Source organism: Lissotriton vulgaris, chromosome 9 (assembly GCF_964263255.1).
Source record: "Lissotriton vulgaris chromosome 9, aLisVul1.2, whole genome shotgun sequence".
Classification (NCBI taxonomy): Eukaryota; Metazoa; Chordata; class Amphibia; order Caudata; family Salamandridae; genus Lissotriton; species Lissotriton vulgaris.
Window position 1 is genome coordinate 782,592,414 of NC_141697.1, and position 18,833 is coordinate 782,611,246.

General features: G+C 47.2%; 1 protein-coding gene across 2 annotated transcripts in view; it reads left to right on the top strand.

Annotated features, from left to right (window-relative positions):
• CDCA5 (cell division cycle associated 5) overlaps positions 1-18,833 on the top strand; it is a 96,975-nt gene that overhangs the window by 53,733 nt on the left and 24,409 nt on the right. For both annotated transcript variants that reach the window (XM_086938508.1, XM_086938509.1), the window contains one exon: positions 7,851-8,432. In XM_086938508.1, the coding sequence (XP_086794634.1) occupies positions 7,851-8,432 (582 nt within the window). The remainder of the gene's footprint in view (positions 1-7,850; positions 8,433-18,833) is intronic.

The following is an 18,833-nucleotide window of genomic DNA, read 5'->3' on the forward strand; positions in this document are numbered from 1 at the left end:
GTGGGGTGTCGGAGATAAGACCATCATGGCCTCTTTATAGCAGTATACATAGTCTCTCTTTTCTTCAACCTTTTCGTACATGTTTGATGTGCAGAAATCCCGAGTAGAACATTCCTATTCTTCAGAGAGTGTTTAAAAGGTGGTGTCCATTCCTGCCAGGTGAGCCTTTGAACCTAAATGGCTTATTTGCTGTCTTAGATGGGGTTTCCTGGGTTGTTAAAGTCTCTCCTTGCATGTGTAGTATTTAATTGCCATAAATAGTTGCGCAGGAGGGATTAGTCTTGGACAGTGCTTCCTTTTGGATGAGAATATGGGTCAAAGAAAATTGCACCCACCCATTCTCTCTTTTCCCATTTCCTGTCCTTTTTTTGAAAATAGGGTGAGCCACAGTGCCTGAGATAGATCGTTCTTGGGAAGCACTTCCTTTCCTACTATAAAACCTTGTAAGTCTTCAATCGTCTGAGCAGATTGTAGTCCTGTGCAGCAGACAGCAAACTCTTTACTGAAAGTTAACTGTGTCGCAATCCCTGCTTCTCTCATCTATTTGATATTTGTGCAACTTTTGCAGCAGTGCCTTGCACCATCCTGCCTGTCTGATGACTGAGAAGGTGCAAAGGTGCCAAGATTAAAGTCTCACTCTGTCGAGGTCACTAGTCACTGAGCGGATTCCTCAGCTGGTTCCACGGTGCATCGAGTTCCCCGGGACGTCGTTGACCTCCCAGCAGATTGATACGGCCATATTGTAAAAATTCAGTGCACTTCTGGCTCCACTAAACTGCGGATGGACTCCTGTCTGGTTGTCACCAGTGGGTCCCTTAATGGTGCAGTCTGTCTACTTTGGACCGGTTACCAGGCCTGTACATACTTCTACTCCAGCCCCAAGAGCCACATTGGTTCCTGCCACCCCGCCACCACCAGAGGATGATCTGTTGCAGACGCCCATGTTGAAATCTGAACTGACTTTGGCCCGAGCTCTACCTTTGTCATGCTTCGAAATTACAAAAGCTCAAACAGTTGTCATAGAGCCTGACTAATCATGAGCGTCTACCTCACTGTAGCTATAAGCAGAGCCTCCATTAACGTTTTGCCTCTTATTCTGACTCTCTGCCACAGAAAGATGCATCCTAGGATGACGAGGAAGATGCCTTGCTCCTTCCTCAGTACTCTGATGATTTGCATCCAGCCCTTGTCCTTTACTTTCTATTCTCTTTAAGGGCAGCAATCGTTTGTGATACAAACAAATAGTGCCATTCGTCTGGCACCACTGAAGTACCAGTGTTGGGGTAGTGTACAGATTTTTTCTCTTCTTGGGAACACTGTATTTTATCAGCATTTTTAATCTTTTTTTCCTTGTCTCGATTTTTTTTAATTAAGATATTATAAAGTGAACACCACATTCACAACAAGTGAACATTTTGTATTTGAGATGATGATTCAGAAAGACAAGGTTCTTCGTAATACAAACTTGCCCTCAGTGAGCAGTAGAGAGGTTGCTGATGTTGATCGCGACAGAGTTAAGGCAAACTGCTTATTTGATGGTGATGTAAGGCTAAGCCGAATTGGATTTGGTAGCAGAAGAATGAGGATGGGGGGGGTTTGACTGGTAGGGTTGAGGGGGAGACCCACGCTGGGAAGAGAGGGTTTGGAGTGAGGGAGGAGGCATAGAGCGAGGGTATGTATATAATATTTTAGGAGGTATGGTTGGGTGGCTCCTGTGCCCAGGAGGTAAGGGAGGCCGAGGGCATATCTGTTGCACCACCTTCGATGGACAAAGGGTGGCAGCGATAAGCAGCTTCTGAGCCTTATTATCTGCACAGCCTGCTGTGGTTGGCGGGGACCTCAGGCCGGACTGTGAGTGCCGCATGGAATTGAATGAAACCAGATGGGGCTGATGTGGGTCAAGGCAGGGGGGGGGCAGATTGCAGAAAAAAAGCTTAATGCGGTCTTGGAGTCGAGATATATATATATATATATATATATATATATATATATATATCTGACCCTTTTTCGAGTGTGATTGGGGTTTTTGACGTGTTTATGCCAGTCTTGCAGGCACTGGCTTCTCCGACACGCCCTCTCAGTCAGGAGCACCGCGTTGGTCAGCAAATCTTTGGAATGATGTCTGAAAGCACAAACGCTGTGCCCCCTCTTGCAGATCAAAGCACCACAGTGTGATGATACCACTGCGTGAGGAGAGAGGAGCAGCATTGACTGCAGGGAGCATCAAGAAGTCTCAGTGAGGACTTTACAGAGGAAAGCAAGCCGCTGGGGATTTGTATTCTGAGGGTCACAGTGATGGGACACCACATGGTGCTCTGGATTTCCCACTTACTAAAGGGGGATCCATACACGGACTGCAAGTACGAGCATGCAGTAGCCTGCTTTACCATCGCAATTTAAAACCCATCTTCAAGGTAGAGGAGGGGCCTCGGCAAAGACATCACTGTAATTGGTCAACTATACATCTAAATGGCCTCCAGGTGTGAGGCTCTGCCATCTGTAACAGGCCCTGAAGAAAGCGGAAACGCTGAAACTCTGTTCGCGCTGTGAACCTATCTTGAAATAAACCCTCACGACTGTATCCTGGCGCATCGGACCCTTTTTCGAGTGTGATTGAGGTTTTGGAATGAATATATATATATATATATATATATATGTCGTATTATCCCACTTTTTACATTGCAGACAGCCGTTCGTCTCATGAGCAACTCTGGTGACCTCCAATGTCGTAGGATGCAGAGTTTGGCTCTGGTCAGTGCCGTGATGAGAGAGCTATGGGTGTGGCTTGAAGCCAGGGAGGTCTTGTGTGTAGTGAAACACGAGAAGTGCGCCTGGTAAAATATGTGGCAGGTTAATAGATGGAGTATGGATCCGACCATTGACTACTGCTGGAGTTCTACTGTGTAATCATAAAGGACGTGTGTTATTTCGGAGTACGTGCGGGGCAGCACCAGCAGCGGGAGTGGTGGCGAGGCCAGACTTGCCGACTTCTGAGGTGTCCAATACCAATATTGAATCGTTTCAAAAAGACCACACTTCATCCTGGACTCTCACGGGTTTCTCTATCTGTTCCTTCGAGTCCTGCTCCTCATATTCTGTTTGAAGTCGTCTCTACCATTTTGTACAGAGTCGGGCCAGCAGGGGCTGTGAGCGAGGGAGGTGAAATTCCTTCTGCTGGGTCTTGAATGATTTCATGTCTCTGTTTACCACAAGGTCATTCAGGAAGTTGATCCCAGAGGTCCACCAGGCTCCCCAAAGCACTGGTGTACCCTCGACATTTGTGGCAGGGTTGTTACATATGGGGGCATGCAAATGTAGCTGTGCGAGGCTTTTCAGTAGTTTGTGGACTCGATTCAAAAGCTCCCCTATGGTTAGTATGATGGATTGTGGAGCAGTGCTGAGGAGAGTACAATAGAGCAGGTCTAGGCCAGCCACATAAAGCTGCATTACGTTCAAGTTGCACCGAGATGGGGGCAGGGGCTCAACACCGGGTCTCCTAGAGGACAGCTGGGCAAGGTGCAATGCCATATGATAATGTTCAATACTGGGTAGGCGCAAGGCCCCCACTGCTACAGTGGGCGCTCAGTTTACATGTATTTAAACAGGGACCTATTGTGCCCCAGACAAGGGAGCGTATGTTCTTGTCAATGGAACAGAGAGTGATGGGCCGCACTATAATGGCCAACATGCCCAGGACAAAGATGAATCTGGGTGCCACCATCATTTTCACCACTATGTAAGCGCCCCCACATAGACACCTTGAGATGGGTCCACTTGGCGTAGTCTGCGGCAGTCGGGCAATGAGCACATCCAGGTTGATAGAGACCATCTCTCCAAGCCTCTGGGTACGAGGATACCTAGGTACTTCAGGTGTTGCGGTGTCCATTGGAATGGTAAGTTCACAATGGCCGTTCTGGTCGTGAAGATGAACATGGGTATAGCCTCATTTTGTCACAGTTGATCTTATAGCCTGAGGGCTAAAAAGTCTGCCCATAAGAGTGAGTAAAAGGTCAACTGCATATAAGAAGAGTTTTGACTGTCCCACTGGGGTGATGATACCCGAGATGAGCGAGCCTTGAAACTCTAGACAGCTGCCTGGAGTTTACCATCGCCAATAGGAATAGTAGCAGGGAGAGTGGGAAGCCCTGACGGGTGCCCCTGTGGATTAGGAATAGACCCGAGAGGAAACCTCTGCCGTTAACTTGTGCTGTGGGGGATGAATACAACCACCTGACTTTCGAAATGAAGTCCTCACCAATACCAAGCTGCCTCAAAGTGCAAAACATGTAGTCCCATTGAATGTGGTCAAACTCCTTTTCTGCGTCTAGTGCAAGAGCCGTAGTCTCCTCCGCAAAGTCTTTGGCTATCCCGAGTAGGTTTACCAGGATTCGTAAGTGGTCACGGTGTGGTAACACAATTATCTGAAAAAAAAAAACTGTACTCTGACTTGGTATGGGAATAAAGAGAAGATTATTTGCCCCAAGCTCAAGCGAGAATACGCAGTTGACCAAACTGCCAAGTGTTCTGCCTCACTGGGGTTACGCTAAGCCTTTTTTACATGAGGTGACACATTAGGGTAAATGTTTAGGGCTAAATCTGCTACTTGCAGCTGCAAGGACACCCTTATCAAGAACTTGAAAGCACTCCACTCAGAATCTAGCAGATCCTAGTTTCACATCCGAGTGTCTTAGCACAAAATCCGTGGTTTGTTCCTAATTATTTTTCTTAGTTTTTAAGGCCCCAATCAAACATTTATAAGATAAAGCTGCTTTGACGTGCCTGCCCCTACATTCTTTAAACCTGAGTGGAAACTTCTTCTATTGATATACTCACACCCTGCACCTGCATTCTCACAGTTTGTGATCACAGAGTGGAAACCTGCAAGTTTCTTTTAACAGGCTTCTGCTAAGCGAGCATTTAACATAACCCGAGCATATATTACGAAAACAGTCTACAGGCCGATATAAAATGGAGGACTATTTCAAAATCGTTGAACAATGGTTCACATATATTTTATGCTTTGACAGCGAGGCGAGCAGCTTAGTACGAACCCCACCCGAGAACAATGTTTCATGGTGGAGGATCACCCACTTCAGACATTTTGCTGAAATTCTTGTGGGTTTTTCATGTCTGAGTTGAGATAGAAAATAGGCCAGTAGCTACTTCACAGTAAAACGCCCCTTCCAGGTTTTTGGAGGACATAGATCACAGTCTTGTTTGGAAGTTGTAAAGGGGGGTGTGGTGATGTCTGCATCCTAGAAGGTGCATTTGAGACCGTTCACAGTGTCCTCACGAAGCCATCTGTAAAAGTCACCAGTAAAGTTGTCCTCCCTGGTATCTGATTATTTGGAAGACAGGAGATGGCCTGAGGTATTTCCTCTTTAGAGAGCTCTGTTTCGAGAAGTGCCGCCTATCGGTGTTGAGCCTTGGAAAAGGCAAGACATCCAGGAAGGCATTCACAGGGTCTACGTCACTGTTAAAGTCGGAGCCATCCAGCTTAGTATAATATGTCCCAAAAGTGTCGATCTACTGTGGGGTGTGGAGAACTCCCTGTGTCGTCCCTAATTGCCAAGATGGCCACTGCGGCCTCAGTTCAGCGGCCAGAAGCCTCCCCGTTTTCTCCCCTTTTTGGACTGGTGGGTTTTGTAAAGCACGTACTCTGCTTGGGACTTGTAAAGGGATTTAAGCTTCATTTTTGCCTTGTCTAGTTTGTGGCTGTTCTCGGGGAATTGCCTTCTGATGCAAGTCCGAGTATGGGCATGGATGTGGTTTTCCAGGGCTGTCTGTCTTTGCACTCCAAGTTTGTCAGTGCAGCATTCCACATCGATTGGCCCCCTAAGGGTGGCCTTGGCTGCTGCTCAAAGAAGCTAAGCCAAGTTCACTGAGCCTTTGTTATTTGTGTGGTGGGTCGTCATGTGAGACTTCAATTGGGCCTTCTCCTGTCTAAACTTGAAGTGTGCTGTGTGGAGGCCTCAGTGCTTCTCGATGTCCCAGTCAATAATTAGGCAGACCAGCGCATGGTCTGAAAGGGAGCTGTGTTGGATAGTACATTCTAGTACTGTGGGGGATGGCTGGCTGGGAGATTCAGCAGTCTCCAAGCTGGGACTGGGTGCCATGTATTGTGGAGAGGAACGTGTATTCCTTCTTGGTGGGACAGAGGCACCGCCAAATGTCATAGAGGCCCTGGGCATCATGGAGGTCTTGGAGGATTGCCCAGTCCTACGTGTATTGAGCGTCCATGGGGCCGGTGCGGTCCAGAACAGCTTCTAGGGCTAAAATCCAGTCCCCAACCACTATCACATGGGAGTCCCCGACTTACATGAGGGGCTGGTTGAGGCTGGTGTGGGCGGGGGGGAGGGGTGGTGTGGGGCTAAGGCATATTTGCCACCAGTTGGGGCGTAGACCGAGCCTACTCTGGTGGGAGTAGCTTCAGGTTCTTCAGTTGCGGAGTTCACAGGGGTGTGGCTCTTTTCAGCTTATCTGATCCTTTTGGTGAGAGGTGCGTTTCTTGTTATAAGGGCTTTGTCAATGTGCTTAGAGGCCAGGAAGGTCAATGTATTTTTCACTTTAATGCAGGACGTCAAGCCATTGAAGTTAAGCGTGAAGATATTTAGGCGGTCGTGTGCTCATGACAGTTGATGAGGGCCAGCGCTAATATGTCCCTGGTGGGGGGAGGCAGGAGGGGTGGAAATGTGGGTGGAGGCAAAGCCTATTTAATCTTGAATATTCTTGTTTGCGTCTGTTTGATGGCTGTGAGGAAGGATTTTATTTGTAAAGATTGTGCCCCAGACCGCAGTATTGGCAATTTAAAACAAAATCTCCAACCTACCCTACCAAGTTTTTTCTAATTTTCCACTTCTATCAAGGTCTTTATAGATTGTTGATCAGGTCAGGAAAGTATTATTTGTTAAGGAATTTTGGGAGACTAGTCTGATAAATATAAACACTATTTGATCTGTGATTGACTAAAAAGAGATTTCCTGTGCAAACAAGTTATTTCATCAGCCAGTCCTGTGGTGTGACCTTGTAGTTTTTAGACAGTCTTGTGTTCAATCTGATCCTCTTTGACAAAGTTTTCATTATTACTGTGGAAATGAGCGGACTTGGCCTTGATGTGCTAGACAAGATAGTCATGGGCACAAGAAGTGTTTTTGATTCATTTATACAATCTAGATGTGCCCCCCCCCCCCTTGAATGTCAAAGGCCAAAAATGAGGTAATTGGCTTCAGGAAGATTCCATTGGTATTTGGTTCATTCGGATCCAGAGGCAACCAGAATGCTTGACCTCCCTAAGCTCAGAAAATAAGTTGGCCTGCCACGCAGTGCCTTTTAAAGCAAGTTCACCACCCTCCCCACAGTCACCTTGAGCTTAAGTCGGTATGCAGAGTTCCTCTACTTACCAGAGTAACATTTAGTCCTGCTTCAAAAAGCGTCAGTGCCTATGATCGCCATAAACTCCCACCTGTTTAAGAGCCTGCTTTCATAAGGCAGCTAGATTGCGATGCAATGTGGTTTCATCTGAGGATCAGATTTCAATTTCCGTAAGCAGGATTGCCCTCTTGCTCTAGTTTCAAGCTGCAACCTAGATCACAAGCAAATTCAAAGCAGGACAGTGGAGGGAGAGGGTTACAAAACCGGTAATCGGGCAATTTATATAATTTTTAGAACGTCAAATGGCGAGATTTTAATCCTAAATATATCCGTTCCTATTGAAAGAAGGTCGTTGAGGCTTAACTTGGAGAGTGCCTGCTGGTCTGTACCAAAATGAGCTTTAGAAAAAAACAGCTATTTACCTAATTTACCAGGCCATTCATCTTTTATACCAGTTTAAAATATTTATTTAATTGCAGGTTTCTTCAAAGGCCGGAAAAGAAAACACGGAACAGAAAGCAGTTAAATGTGGAATTGGCAACAGGGAAAATTCCTGTGCTTCCATTGTGCTGAGCACAACCTCATCATCGCTGCAGAATTCAGCCGTCTTCATTGATCAGGTTGCAGAGAACAACAACAGTAATGTACTGTCACCTATTCCTGTCAATGCCTTGCCCTGCTTGGGAGAAGAGGACTCTGGCATGGCCAAGAAGGTGCGAAGATCTTACAGCCGCCTTGAGATGTCCCTCTACCGCAGCTCATTTGCCACAGAAAGTCATGCTGCTTCCCAGGAGGATTCCTCGGATACATCAACACCAAATCAGTCCAGGCTGAGTCGCAGGTCCTTCTTTGGATTTGATAACCTCCTTTCGCAGGAGGTTTTAGCCAACGTCTCCCCTGTGGCGGCAAAGACTGGAGTAAGGCGCGAGTCTGGACCTGATAAGCAAGCAGATTCTTCAGCGATGATGTCACACATTGCTGCACAAGAACTGGACACTAATATTCCGGGAATTGCCATGGCAAAAGAGAAGAGAAAAAGACGAAAGATTCCACAAATTGAGGTGAGTCCAGTGGAGTTTATTTTTGGCGTTTCCTCTTTACTTTTTAATCTAGTTTAATCTTTGAGAATGGGAATTTTTAAAGGAACTCTAAGGATGTGCCAGACTTTTTCATGTCCCTATGCGCTCATATTCTTAGGTTGGAGTCTGGTTCATCAGGATTCAGGCTTCCAGGTTGCAAGGTTTCTAGTTTATCTTTGGTTTACATTTTTAGGGTTCCTTCAGAACTCAATGAATTAATATTTTGATTGCATAATTACTTAAAATCATACCAAATTGTGCATCAGTGACATAAAATAACCGTTAAAAACGGACCTCACCCCCTTTGTAACCGATGACTTTGTGCAAAAATACGTGATACATGCCCTTATTCTGACCTTCTTTGCAAATTGCGCATCAGTGACATAAAATGGCAGTTAAAAACGAACCTCACACCTTTTGTAAATGATGACTTGGTGCAAAAATAGTGTGCTACATGCCCCCATTCTGGCCTTCAAATGTGTCCTTGGCGCCTCCTCAATACCCCAGCTTTCGAGGAAAGATTCTACTGTTAAAAGCCTGTTTATACCAGCGACGTTCCTGACTTCAGGGAATCCTGTCAATATCAATGATGTTTAAAATGTGGCCTATTAAAAAGCTTTGCACAGTGTGAACCCGTGGTCCATTAGTCCTGAAGAGGTGTGTTGTGAGACCTAAAGCGTTACCTTAATGCTAGTTTAGACTGTTCAATTCGTCGTTTGATTGTTGAGCGCCTTGGGGTTGTTTTCTGGTGTGCTGTTGCCAAATGTGTTCTGTGGCCTCCAATCCAACCATTGTCCAGGCTTTGCCGAACATGTCCCCTGTGTCATGGTCTAGGATTGATCAATTTTGTGCGGGGCAGTTTGCATCTAATTTTGTTTCATTCAGGTCCCTTTGAACGATACTAATGAATTTGGCAAATTCGGCCTTGTCCGAAGGCTCTGTGCAAGACGAGAGCAAAGCAACTGTGTCTGTGCATGTTTTAACCCCATACCTTATAAACCTTGGTTTTAGCGACTTCCGGTGGTTTTGAAGTAAGGCGGGGCAGCAATATATTAGATGTTCCATAGACTCTGATCGAAAGTTACACATCCTGCATCTGACAATCTTCAGCAGGGATTTCCAGCCAGGACTTAAGTCCTCTATTGGCAACAACACTGTGCGCACCTGTTGGATCTCTTTTAGGCATTTCTTTCCTAAGGTTCTATTCATTAATGGCTGAATGTTGTTTGCCTCATATGATTTCATTAGGCCTGACAGCGGCCTGATATCCTTGAATCTGGCCATGTTGTCCTTTCTTGAAAGTTGAAGGATTTGGTTGCTTAGCACCTTTTTTTTATTGCTGTGTAGTTTATGTCCTCTAGGGGCCAACTAGCTGTAGATGGGTCCAACTCTACCACAGTGTCTTGAACCAGTATTTTACCAGGGTGCTCCTACATTTATATTTTTGTTGCACCAGGCCAAACTCTAGCCGGATCAGGCCATTACGTGTATATTTAGCAAGTCCAAAAAGCCTTTTGTAACTGTGGCACTGAGCTTTATCCATTATCTTCTCCATCTTCCCTGGGAATGCTTGTGCTGCGCACCCAGCTACTGCGAGCAGTTTGAAATTTGTGACTTTTTCTTATTGGCACTGTATTATAATTTGCCCTGTAGTTTTAACAATGCATATATGGTGGCTTGTATTTTGGCTTTTGTCTTTAACTGGTGCATGGTTGCCTTTCCTTTATCATTTAGCCAGGCACCCATGTAGTGGTATGCTCTTTCTGTGGCTTTGTTCTTGCTGCCCAACCACAACCTTAGAAGAGTATTTTTCAGGTGGTGGCCAAAGACCACGACTTTGGTTTTGCTAGGGTTCGCTAGAAGGATAAGTTACTTACCTGTAATCCTAGTTCTCTTCCAGGGGTATCCTCATCAAAGTCATAAGCACTGAATATTCCCGCCCATGTGCGGGACCCTGAAAATAATAAAAAAATATATATATGTAAAAACACATATATCTCGCTCCACATATATGTACGTACATATATTATTTTTCTCACACCAATGCAGCTCCAAAACTGAGGCTAAAACAATGTAAACACATGTACATGTACTACAATTAGTAAGGAAACAAAAAACACATTGGGTCAAATATCCCTTGAACTTTGTGTTTTAATGAGTAAAACCACTCATAAATCCTGAAAATTGCTTATAAATAGACATTGTTAGCCCTCAGGCTGCATTGTAAAACTATAGCATAGAAAATGAAACCATTTTCAACAAAAAACTGGCACCGTGCCTTTAAGGCAGCCATGACCCCAGGCTTCCCATCATGCATATGGGGTGACAGTTAGGTCAGTTGTTCTTTGCATAACCGTGAAGACAGGGCTCAACCATAAGATTGTAATAGTACAGAATCTCATTTACCTGGGGAGGCGGGTGGGTTGCTTATGACTTTGATGAGGATACCCCTGGAAGAGAACTAGGATTACAGGTAAGTAACTTATCCTTGTCTTCCAGGGGATCCTCATCAATAGTCATAAGCACTGAATAGAATAGCAAGCCCATCAACCACCTGCAGGTAAATGAGTAGTACATGACCCAACCAAACCATAACAGCCAATAACTCAGTTGTTAAACAGATTCCTCAGAGAGACCTGGCCCACCTGGGTATCTGCTCTCGTGTCAGAATCTAGACAGTAATGTCTGGTAAATGTATGGACAGACCTCCAGGTCGCCGCTTTACATATCTCAGACATGGGCACATTATGCAAGTAAGCTGCCGTGGCAGCTCTACCTCTAGTGGAATGCGCTCTAGGGGTAAACCCCAGAGGTTTTTGCGCCAATTGGTAAGCAAGTTTGATACACGAAACGATCCATCTGGAAATGGAACGTTTTGATGCTGCATGACCAGTTCTGATTGATCCATAGTTAATAAATAACTGATCAGAATGCCGAATAGACTTGGACCTGTCCAGATAGAACTTTAAAACCCTTTTCAGGTCCAAAGAGTGTAAAGCCCTCTCAGCTGGAGTAGAGGGATTTGGAAAGAAAGTGGGCAGGGAGATCGACTGATTGATATGAAAATCTGACACCACTTTCGGCAGGAAAGAAGGGTGCGTTCTCAGCACTACTCTATTCAAATGAAACACTGTATATGGTTCCTTGGTACAGAGAGCTTGAATCTCGCTCACCCTACGGGCTGACGTAATCGCTACCAAAAATGCTGCTTTCCAGGAAATATGCTGTAAAGTAGCTTTATGAATGGGCTCAAAAGGAGGGCCCATCAACTTTGATAGTACTAGGTTCAGCTCCCAGGGAGGAGAAGGAGGACGTACAGGAGGGTACACCTTTTTCAGACCCTGCAGGAAATCTTTTACCGCTGGTAACTGGAAAAAAGAGGTTTGTGAAGGTGATCGCCTATAAGCAGTTATAGCGGCTAAATGCACCTTAATGGAATTAAACTTCAACCCTGCTTTAGCCAGGTACAATAAGTAGGGAAGAACTGCTTCTTCGTGACCCTTCACCGGATTGTGACCATTCTGCATGCACCACATATAGAACCTCTTCCACTTGCATGCGTAAGAGTGTCTTGTGGAAGGACGTCGTGCTTCTCTCAGTCTTGTGGCAGTCCTAGATGGCCGTACTGAATGACCTCAGGAGCCATGCTGCCAAGTTCAGTGACGGAAGTTTGGGATGGTGAATCCTCCCGTTCATCTTCGATAACAGGTCCGCCTGCATGGAAGCCTCTTGTGAGGAGACACTGACAGGTGAAGTAGGTCCGTGTACCACCATTGCCTCAGCCAGTCGGGGGCAATCAGGATCATTGTTGTGTACGAGTGGTTCAGCTTGCTCACCACCTTCGGGATCAGCGGAAGGGGTGGAAAGGCGTACACAAATTCCCCTGACCAGTCGATCAAAAGAGCATTCCCTCTCGTTCCTGGTCGGTAGAACCTTGAGGCGAAGCTTGGGCATTTGCTGTTTACGTCGTCCGCAAAGAGATCTATGGAAGGACGACCCCAAGACTGGAAAATGTCTTCTAGCACTTCGTCGTTGAGAACCCAGTCCTCTCTGTCTTCGAAGTGCCGACTTAGTGCGTCCGCCCTCACGTTCTGCTCTCCTGGGAGGTGGACTGCTTGAACAGACAACTTGCGAGCCAGAAGCCAATGCCAGATGTGCTGAGCTTCCAGTGATAGAGTCCTTGAGCGTGTTCCTCCCTGCTTGTTCAAATAGTACATCGTGGTGGTGTTGTCCGTTTGTACTAGAACCATTTCCTCCTGAAGCGAGGGAAGGAACGCTTTGAGAGCCAGGTGGACTGCTCTCAATTCCAGCAAGTTGATGTGGTAGGTGCTTTCTTTGGACGACCACTGACCCTGCACTTGGAGAGGCCCCATGTGCGCTCCCCAGCCTTGTAAAGACGCGTCTGTGATGATCGTTTGTACAGGAGGAGGTTGATGGAAGAGAACTCCCACCTGCATGTTCTACTTCTTTGTCCACCACGGGATGGAAGTTCGAGCTACCTCCGACAAAGTGATCTGATCGTCCCAGCGATCTGATTGCTGGTCCCATTTGTCCTCCAGATCCTGCTGAAGAGGACGCATCCGAAGTCTGGCGTTCGGTACTAAGAAGATGCATGAAGCCATCGACCCTAAGAGGGAGGCTATCTTTCGCACTTTCTGAGTCCTGTTGCGAAGAACTTGCTGGCACTTGAGCGTTATCGAAAACTGTCTCTCCTCCGAAGGAAGCACTTTTCCTACCTCGGAGTCTAGCAGAGCTCCTAGGAAGTGAATCTTCTGAGTGGGTTTGGAGACAGACTTGCTGTAGTTGACATGCAGGCCTAGACGCTGACAGAGTTCTATGCATGTCTGGAATTGATTCCTTACGTTGTCTGGAGAAGGACCTTTCAACAGCCAATCGTCTAAGTATGGGCATACGAAGACCCCCCTGCGGCGTAGAGCTGCCGCCACCACTGCGACACACTTCGTGAACACCCTGGGGACCGACTTCAACCCAAACGGCAGGACTTTGAACTGGTAGTGGGAGGTCCCCACCCGGAATCGAAGGAATCTCCGGTGATCGGGCCGTATCGGGACATGAAAGTACGCATCCCCCTTCCTGAGATGTGGATATATTTGATGAAGCGCCAACATGCGAAACTTTTCTTTTCTGACATTTGGGTTGAGTGTTCTCAAGTCCAGAATGGGCCTGTACTCTGCCTTTTGGCCCTTTTTTCTTACCAGAAAATACCTCGAATAGACTCCTTTCCCCCTTTGAGCCACCGGCATCCTCTCGATGGCTGATTTTTCGAGGTGTGTCGTAACTTCTTTCTTTAGCATTTGTAGCTGGTGGCTTGACGTTGACATTGGAGGAACGGGTGGAGGTAGACTATGAAAACGAAGACAGTACCCATTCTGCAGCGTAGACAACACCCATTGATCTTTTGTAATGGCCTGCCACTCTGTCCTGTGATGTGCAATGCTTCCCCCCCACTGGAGTGGACAACGGCGCTGGGGGAAGTGAAGACTCATTGCTTCTGCTGAGGCTTATTGAAACTGTTGCCTTGGCGCTGATTCCTGTTTCCTTTGGAATTGCGCTTGCTTTTATATTGCGATTTTTGTTGGCCTTGCTGGTTCTGGCCCTTTAGCCAATGAGGGGTTTGAACCCTCTGCTTCGAAGAGCCCTTGTTGTCTGAATGGAACTTCTTCCGGAATTCCTTTTTCTTTTCAAGTCCCACGGCTTTAAGGGTGTCAAACTCCGTTTTCATCTGTTGCATCTCCTGATCAGCACTGACCCCAAAGAGAGATGTGCCTGAAAAAGGAAGGTTCAGTATTCTGGCTTGAGCCTCTGGTTTCAATGCTGTTAGGCGCAACCACGAGAATCTCCTCGCTGTGATTCCATGCGCATAACCATGCGCAGCCAGCGTTGCTCCATCTGCCGCCACCCCTATAATCTGATTGGAGACTTGACTGCCCTCCATCAGAATCTCCTCAAAGTCTTTTCTATCTTCCTGAGGAAGTTTTGCAGAAAACCTCTGAAGCGAGTCCCACAGAGATCTATCATATCTGCCCAGCAGAGCTTCCGCATTGGAGACCTTGAGGAAAGAGGCTGAGGTGTTACACACTCTTCTCCCCCATGAGTCTTGTAACTTGCTGTCCTTATCCGACGGTACCGTGGATGAGGAGGCCACCGCATTGGATTTTTTAGCCGCCGCAATGATTACTGAATGTGGCGGTGGGTCAGACTTGAGGAACAAAGGATCCTCTTCAGGAGGGCGATATTTTTTGAGAATCCTCGTTGGGACTGACTTCACCGTTGCCGGAGTCAGGAAGACTTCATTCACCGGTTCCATGATACCCGGGACCAACGGCAATAAGGGTTTGGGTGCCGTTCTGTGCTGCAGGGTTTCGAAGATGACCGTCTTCTTGACCTGCGGAGCGGTCATAGGCACTCCTAGCTTCAGGGCTCCCCTGCCCAAGATGTCTTAGAACGAGAAAATATATTCAGTTGGAGATATTCTCAAGCGTGGACTGTTTGTTAGGGTCGGAGAGTAATTCCTGTGAGATCGGGTCCTAGATGAACTTGAAGAGCTATGAGTCCGCCTGGACCTGGATCTTCTCCTACTTGAGCGCGTTCTAGAACGAGATCGCTCCCTGTGACTAGATCTTCTTTCACTTGAATGCCCTCTAGAACGAGACCGTTCTTTGCGGCGGGAGGTTTGATCTCGATACGCCCTCAACCGATCCGCTGTCTCCTTGTCCTTGACCCAGTGGTGAAGAGGTCTATACCACCATGGGGAAATACGAACAGGAGGAGATTTTTGGGTACGATCCTTCACTGGCGAACGTGAACGTGGAGGAGGTTGATCCGCTTGATCCTGCTGCGACCTTGCGGGAGACTTGGACCTCTCCTTATCCGAAGAGCTGATTTCTTCATCCGAGGATCTGCCACTTCGAGATGCCGAGGAGGATGAGGACAGGCTCACCAGAGACCGTCTAGAGGAAGACCTCGACCGACCTCTCTTCTGAGACCCTCCTTCTCTGGGTGGGAGGATCCTGTATTGGTGATTGTTCCACCTCTGCAGCCGATGCTGATCCTGGGGAACCCAGTTGAGACCTTAGGACTTGAGGCTGGTCCAATGGCTCACTATCCATCTCTTGCACCACCTGCTTCAAAGGCGACCTATCCTGTGATCTTGTAGGAGAGATATTCACTGACTGCGAGTCGCCCCGCTCCCTGGATCTCCGCTGATCCGTCGACGGTGGCTGTTTCGACGCCGAGCAGTTAGACGCTCTCTCGACGTCGACCGTGATCTCCTCGACGCCGACCTAGAGTGTCGATGACTGTCCTTCGACATCGAGCAGGCATCCTTCAACGGCGAGACGCTCTATGACGTCGGAGGCTGCTTCGACGTCGACCGCCGATGCTCTGGCGGCGACTGAGTGTGCCTCGACGTCGAATGCCGCCTGTCCGAATGCGACGGAGGCTGCCTCGACGTCGAACGCCATTGACAAGGCGTCGACGTGGGCTGCTTCGACGTCGATCGACTATGTGTCGGCACAGGCTCCCTCAACGCCGAACGACCACGACTAGTCGTTGACTAAGGCTGTCTCGACGCCGAATGCCGGTTGCCAGGCGTCGACGGAGAATGCCTCGACGTCACAGCATGACGATGCTGCTTCGACGCCGGTTGGCTCGCCATCGAGCTCTTCTGCTTCAACGGCGACCTACCCTTCGACGCTGTCTGTAGCGGAGGTACCTTGGATTTCGACGCTGAAGACGTCTTCTTCGTCGCCGTCGACTGCTTCTTCGGCACCGATCCCGAGGCCGAAGGTGTACAAGTCGGGGCTTCTTTCGACGTCGACCGCGCCCTCCGACTTTTCTTCTTCTTGGGAGATCTTCCTCTCTCAGAGTCCATAAACTCGAATTCTCTCTCGGTCTTTGAGAGTTCTGGATGTTAAAACCTGGCAGTGTTCACAGGTTTTCGAAGAATGAGTCTGGTAGGCACAGGATACACACTGAATGTGTGTCAGTCTTGGCCATCTTCCTTCCACATGAAGGGCATTTGTCAAAGAGGGAAGGCATTTTGACAGAAAAATCCCTTTTTTAAGCCTAAAAAAGGTAGCAGTAGCACCCTAGGTCTAAAAGACGTTGAGTGAAAGCAAAAATTGTAGATTAACAAGAATATTTTTTGACAGAGTCAAAAAGAAAGGGAGCTGTTTCGCCAGGGTCCTGAATGAAGGAGCCGGAAAGAACAACTGACCTAACTGTCACCCCTGAGGCATGATGGGAAGCCTGGGGTCATGGCTGCCTTAAAGGCACGGTGCCAGTTTTTTGTTGAAAATGGTTTTATTTTCTATGCTATTGTTTTACAATGCAGCCTTAGGGCTAACAATGTCTATTTATAAGCAATTTACAGGATTTTTGAGTGGTTTTACTCATTAAAACACAAAGTTCAAGGGATATTTGACCTAATGTGTTTTTTGTTTCCTTACTAATTGCAGTACATGTACATGTGTTTACATTGTTTTAGCCTCCGTTTTGGAGCTGCATTGGTGTGAGAAAAATAATATATGTACGTACATATATGTGGAGCGAGATATGTGTTTTTACATATTTATTTTTATATTGTTTCCGGGGTCCCGCACATGGGCGGGAATATTCAGTGCTTATGACTATTGATGAGGATCCCCTGGAAGAGAAGTTCGTTCTCCTCATTGTAGGTGTTCAGTGCATCCAAACCTCTTTGCAATCCGACTCTGGAGTGATTAAAATCACCAGATCATCCGCGTACTGGCGCACCCGTAGCCTTTACTGTCCAATTTTCGGAATTAGCAATGTTGCACCTTGTAGGGCTTTCCCCGGGTCAGCCATGTACAAGTTGAAAAGAGTTGGAGCTCAAAAGGGCAGCCCTGTTTTAGGCCTCGGTGTGTAGACATTTTGTGTGTGACCGTGACCCCTGCCAGTCTGATTCTCACCAAGGAATATCTGGAAACTTCCAGCTGTTCAGTTAATTCCATAGCTTGCTTCGATTTACTTCATCGAAGGCTTTTGAATAGTCAACTAAGCATGTAAATACTGGCAGGTTGTTTCTTGAATTTGCCTGTTGTGCTAGGAAAGATAATGTCACTATGTTCTCTGTGGTCGAGCAGCCTTTTCGGAACCTGGTTTGATTAAAAAGGTAAGAGTCCATTGTCCTCGATCCAGGTAGTTATCTCCTGCAAGGCGATAAGCCTATAGTTACTTGGGTCTGTTATTTCACCCTTCTTGTAAATTGGTTGTAGCAAGGAGCCTCGCCAGGAGTCCGGTACGTCCCCCGAAGTTCTGCATTCCTTGTACAGAGTGGATAGGATCTCCGCCCAAGCTTTGGTATCCTGTTTGCACAGACCGCCCAGTAAGCCTTTGGGTTCCTGTGCTGTGCAGCCTCATACGATGAGACCTCTTCTTCTAGAGCAGCGCCTTCAGGCCATGGGGAACGTCTGCTACTTTGGCACCCTGATTTTGTCGTGTAAATTTCCGCCATGTGTACAAACCATACCAGAGGGGATGATAGACTGAGCATTGGAGCAAATCAAACACTCGCCCCCAGTCAACTGATCTGGGTTTAATCCATCATCATTCTTTAGCTCACTCCACCACCCCAGTTCAGACATGGCCATATGCAAATCAGTCTGACCCTTGGCCTCAAGGGAACAGTCCAGCCCGAACTGCCAAGCCATGTCTTCCCGGGACCGGAGACAAGCATCCCGGGACCGGTTTCTGGCTTATCAGCCTTCATCAGCCAGGTTAGCTTGAATCCAGTGCCAAAGTGAGCAAGGGACCCACGTCTAGCATGCCCTGCCAACTTAGGGCGAACAAACCATCCATCATCCCCTTTGGTATCGCTTTGTTCGCCCTGAGTTGGCAGGGTATGCCCAGATGTGGGTCCCTTGCTCACTTTGCCACTGGATTCAAGCTAGCCTGGCTGATTACGGCTGATTAGCCAGAAACCGGTCCCAGGATGTTTGTTTCGGGTCCAGGGAAGACATGGCTTGGCAGTTCGGGCTGGACTGTTCCCATAAGGCACTGGGTCAGACTGATTTGCATATGGCCATGTCTGAACTGGGGTGGTGGAGTGAGCTAAAGAATGATGATGGATTAAACCCAGATCTGTTGAGTAGAGGTGAGTGTTTGATTTGTTCCAACGCTCCGTCCATCATCCCCATCGGTATCGATGTGTACAAACCAGGCTTCCGCCGTCACTCTGTTTTGCCTGTCTGTTTTTTGTTTTCCATCTTGGATATGTACTCCCAGAACTGCTTTGGTTTGTTGTTTTTACATAGATCAAATACTTTAATCCATTCCCTCTGAATAATCATAACTTTTTGTTTCAATATGAGGTGTTTAAGATTCCGGTTGGCTTGTTTA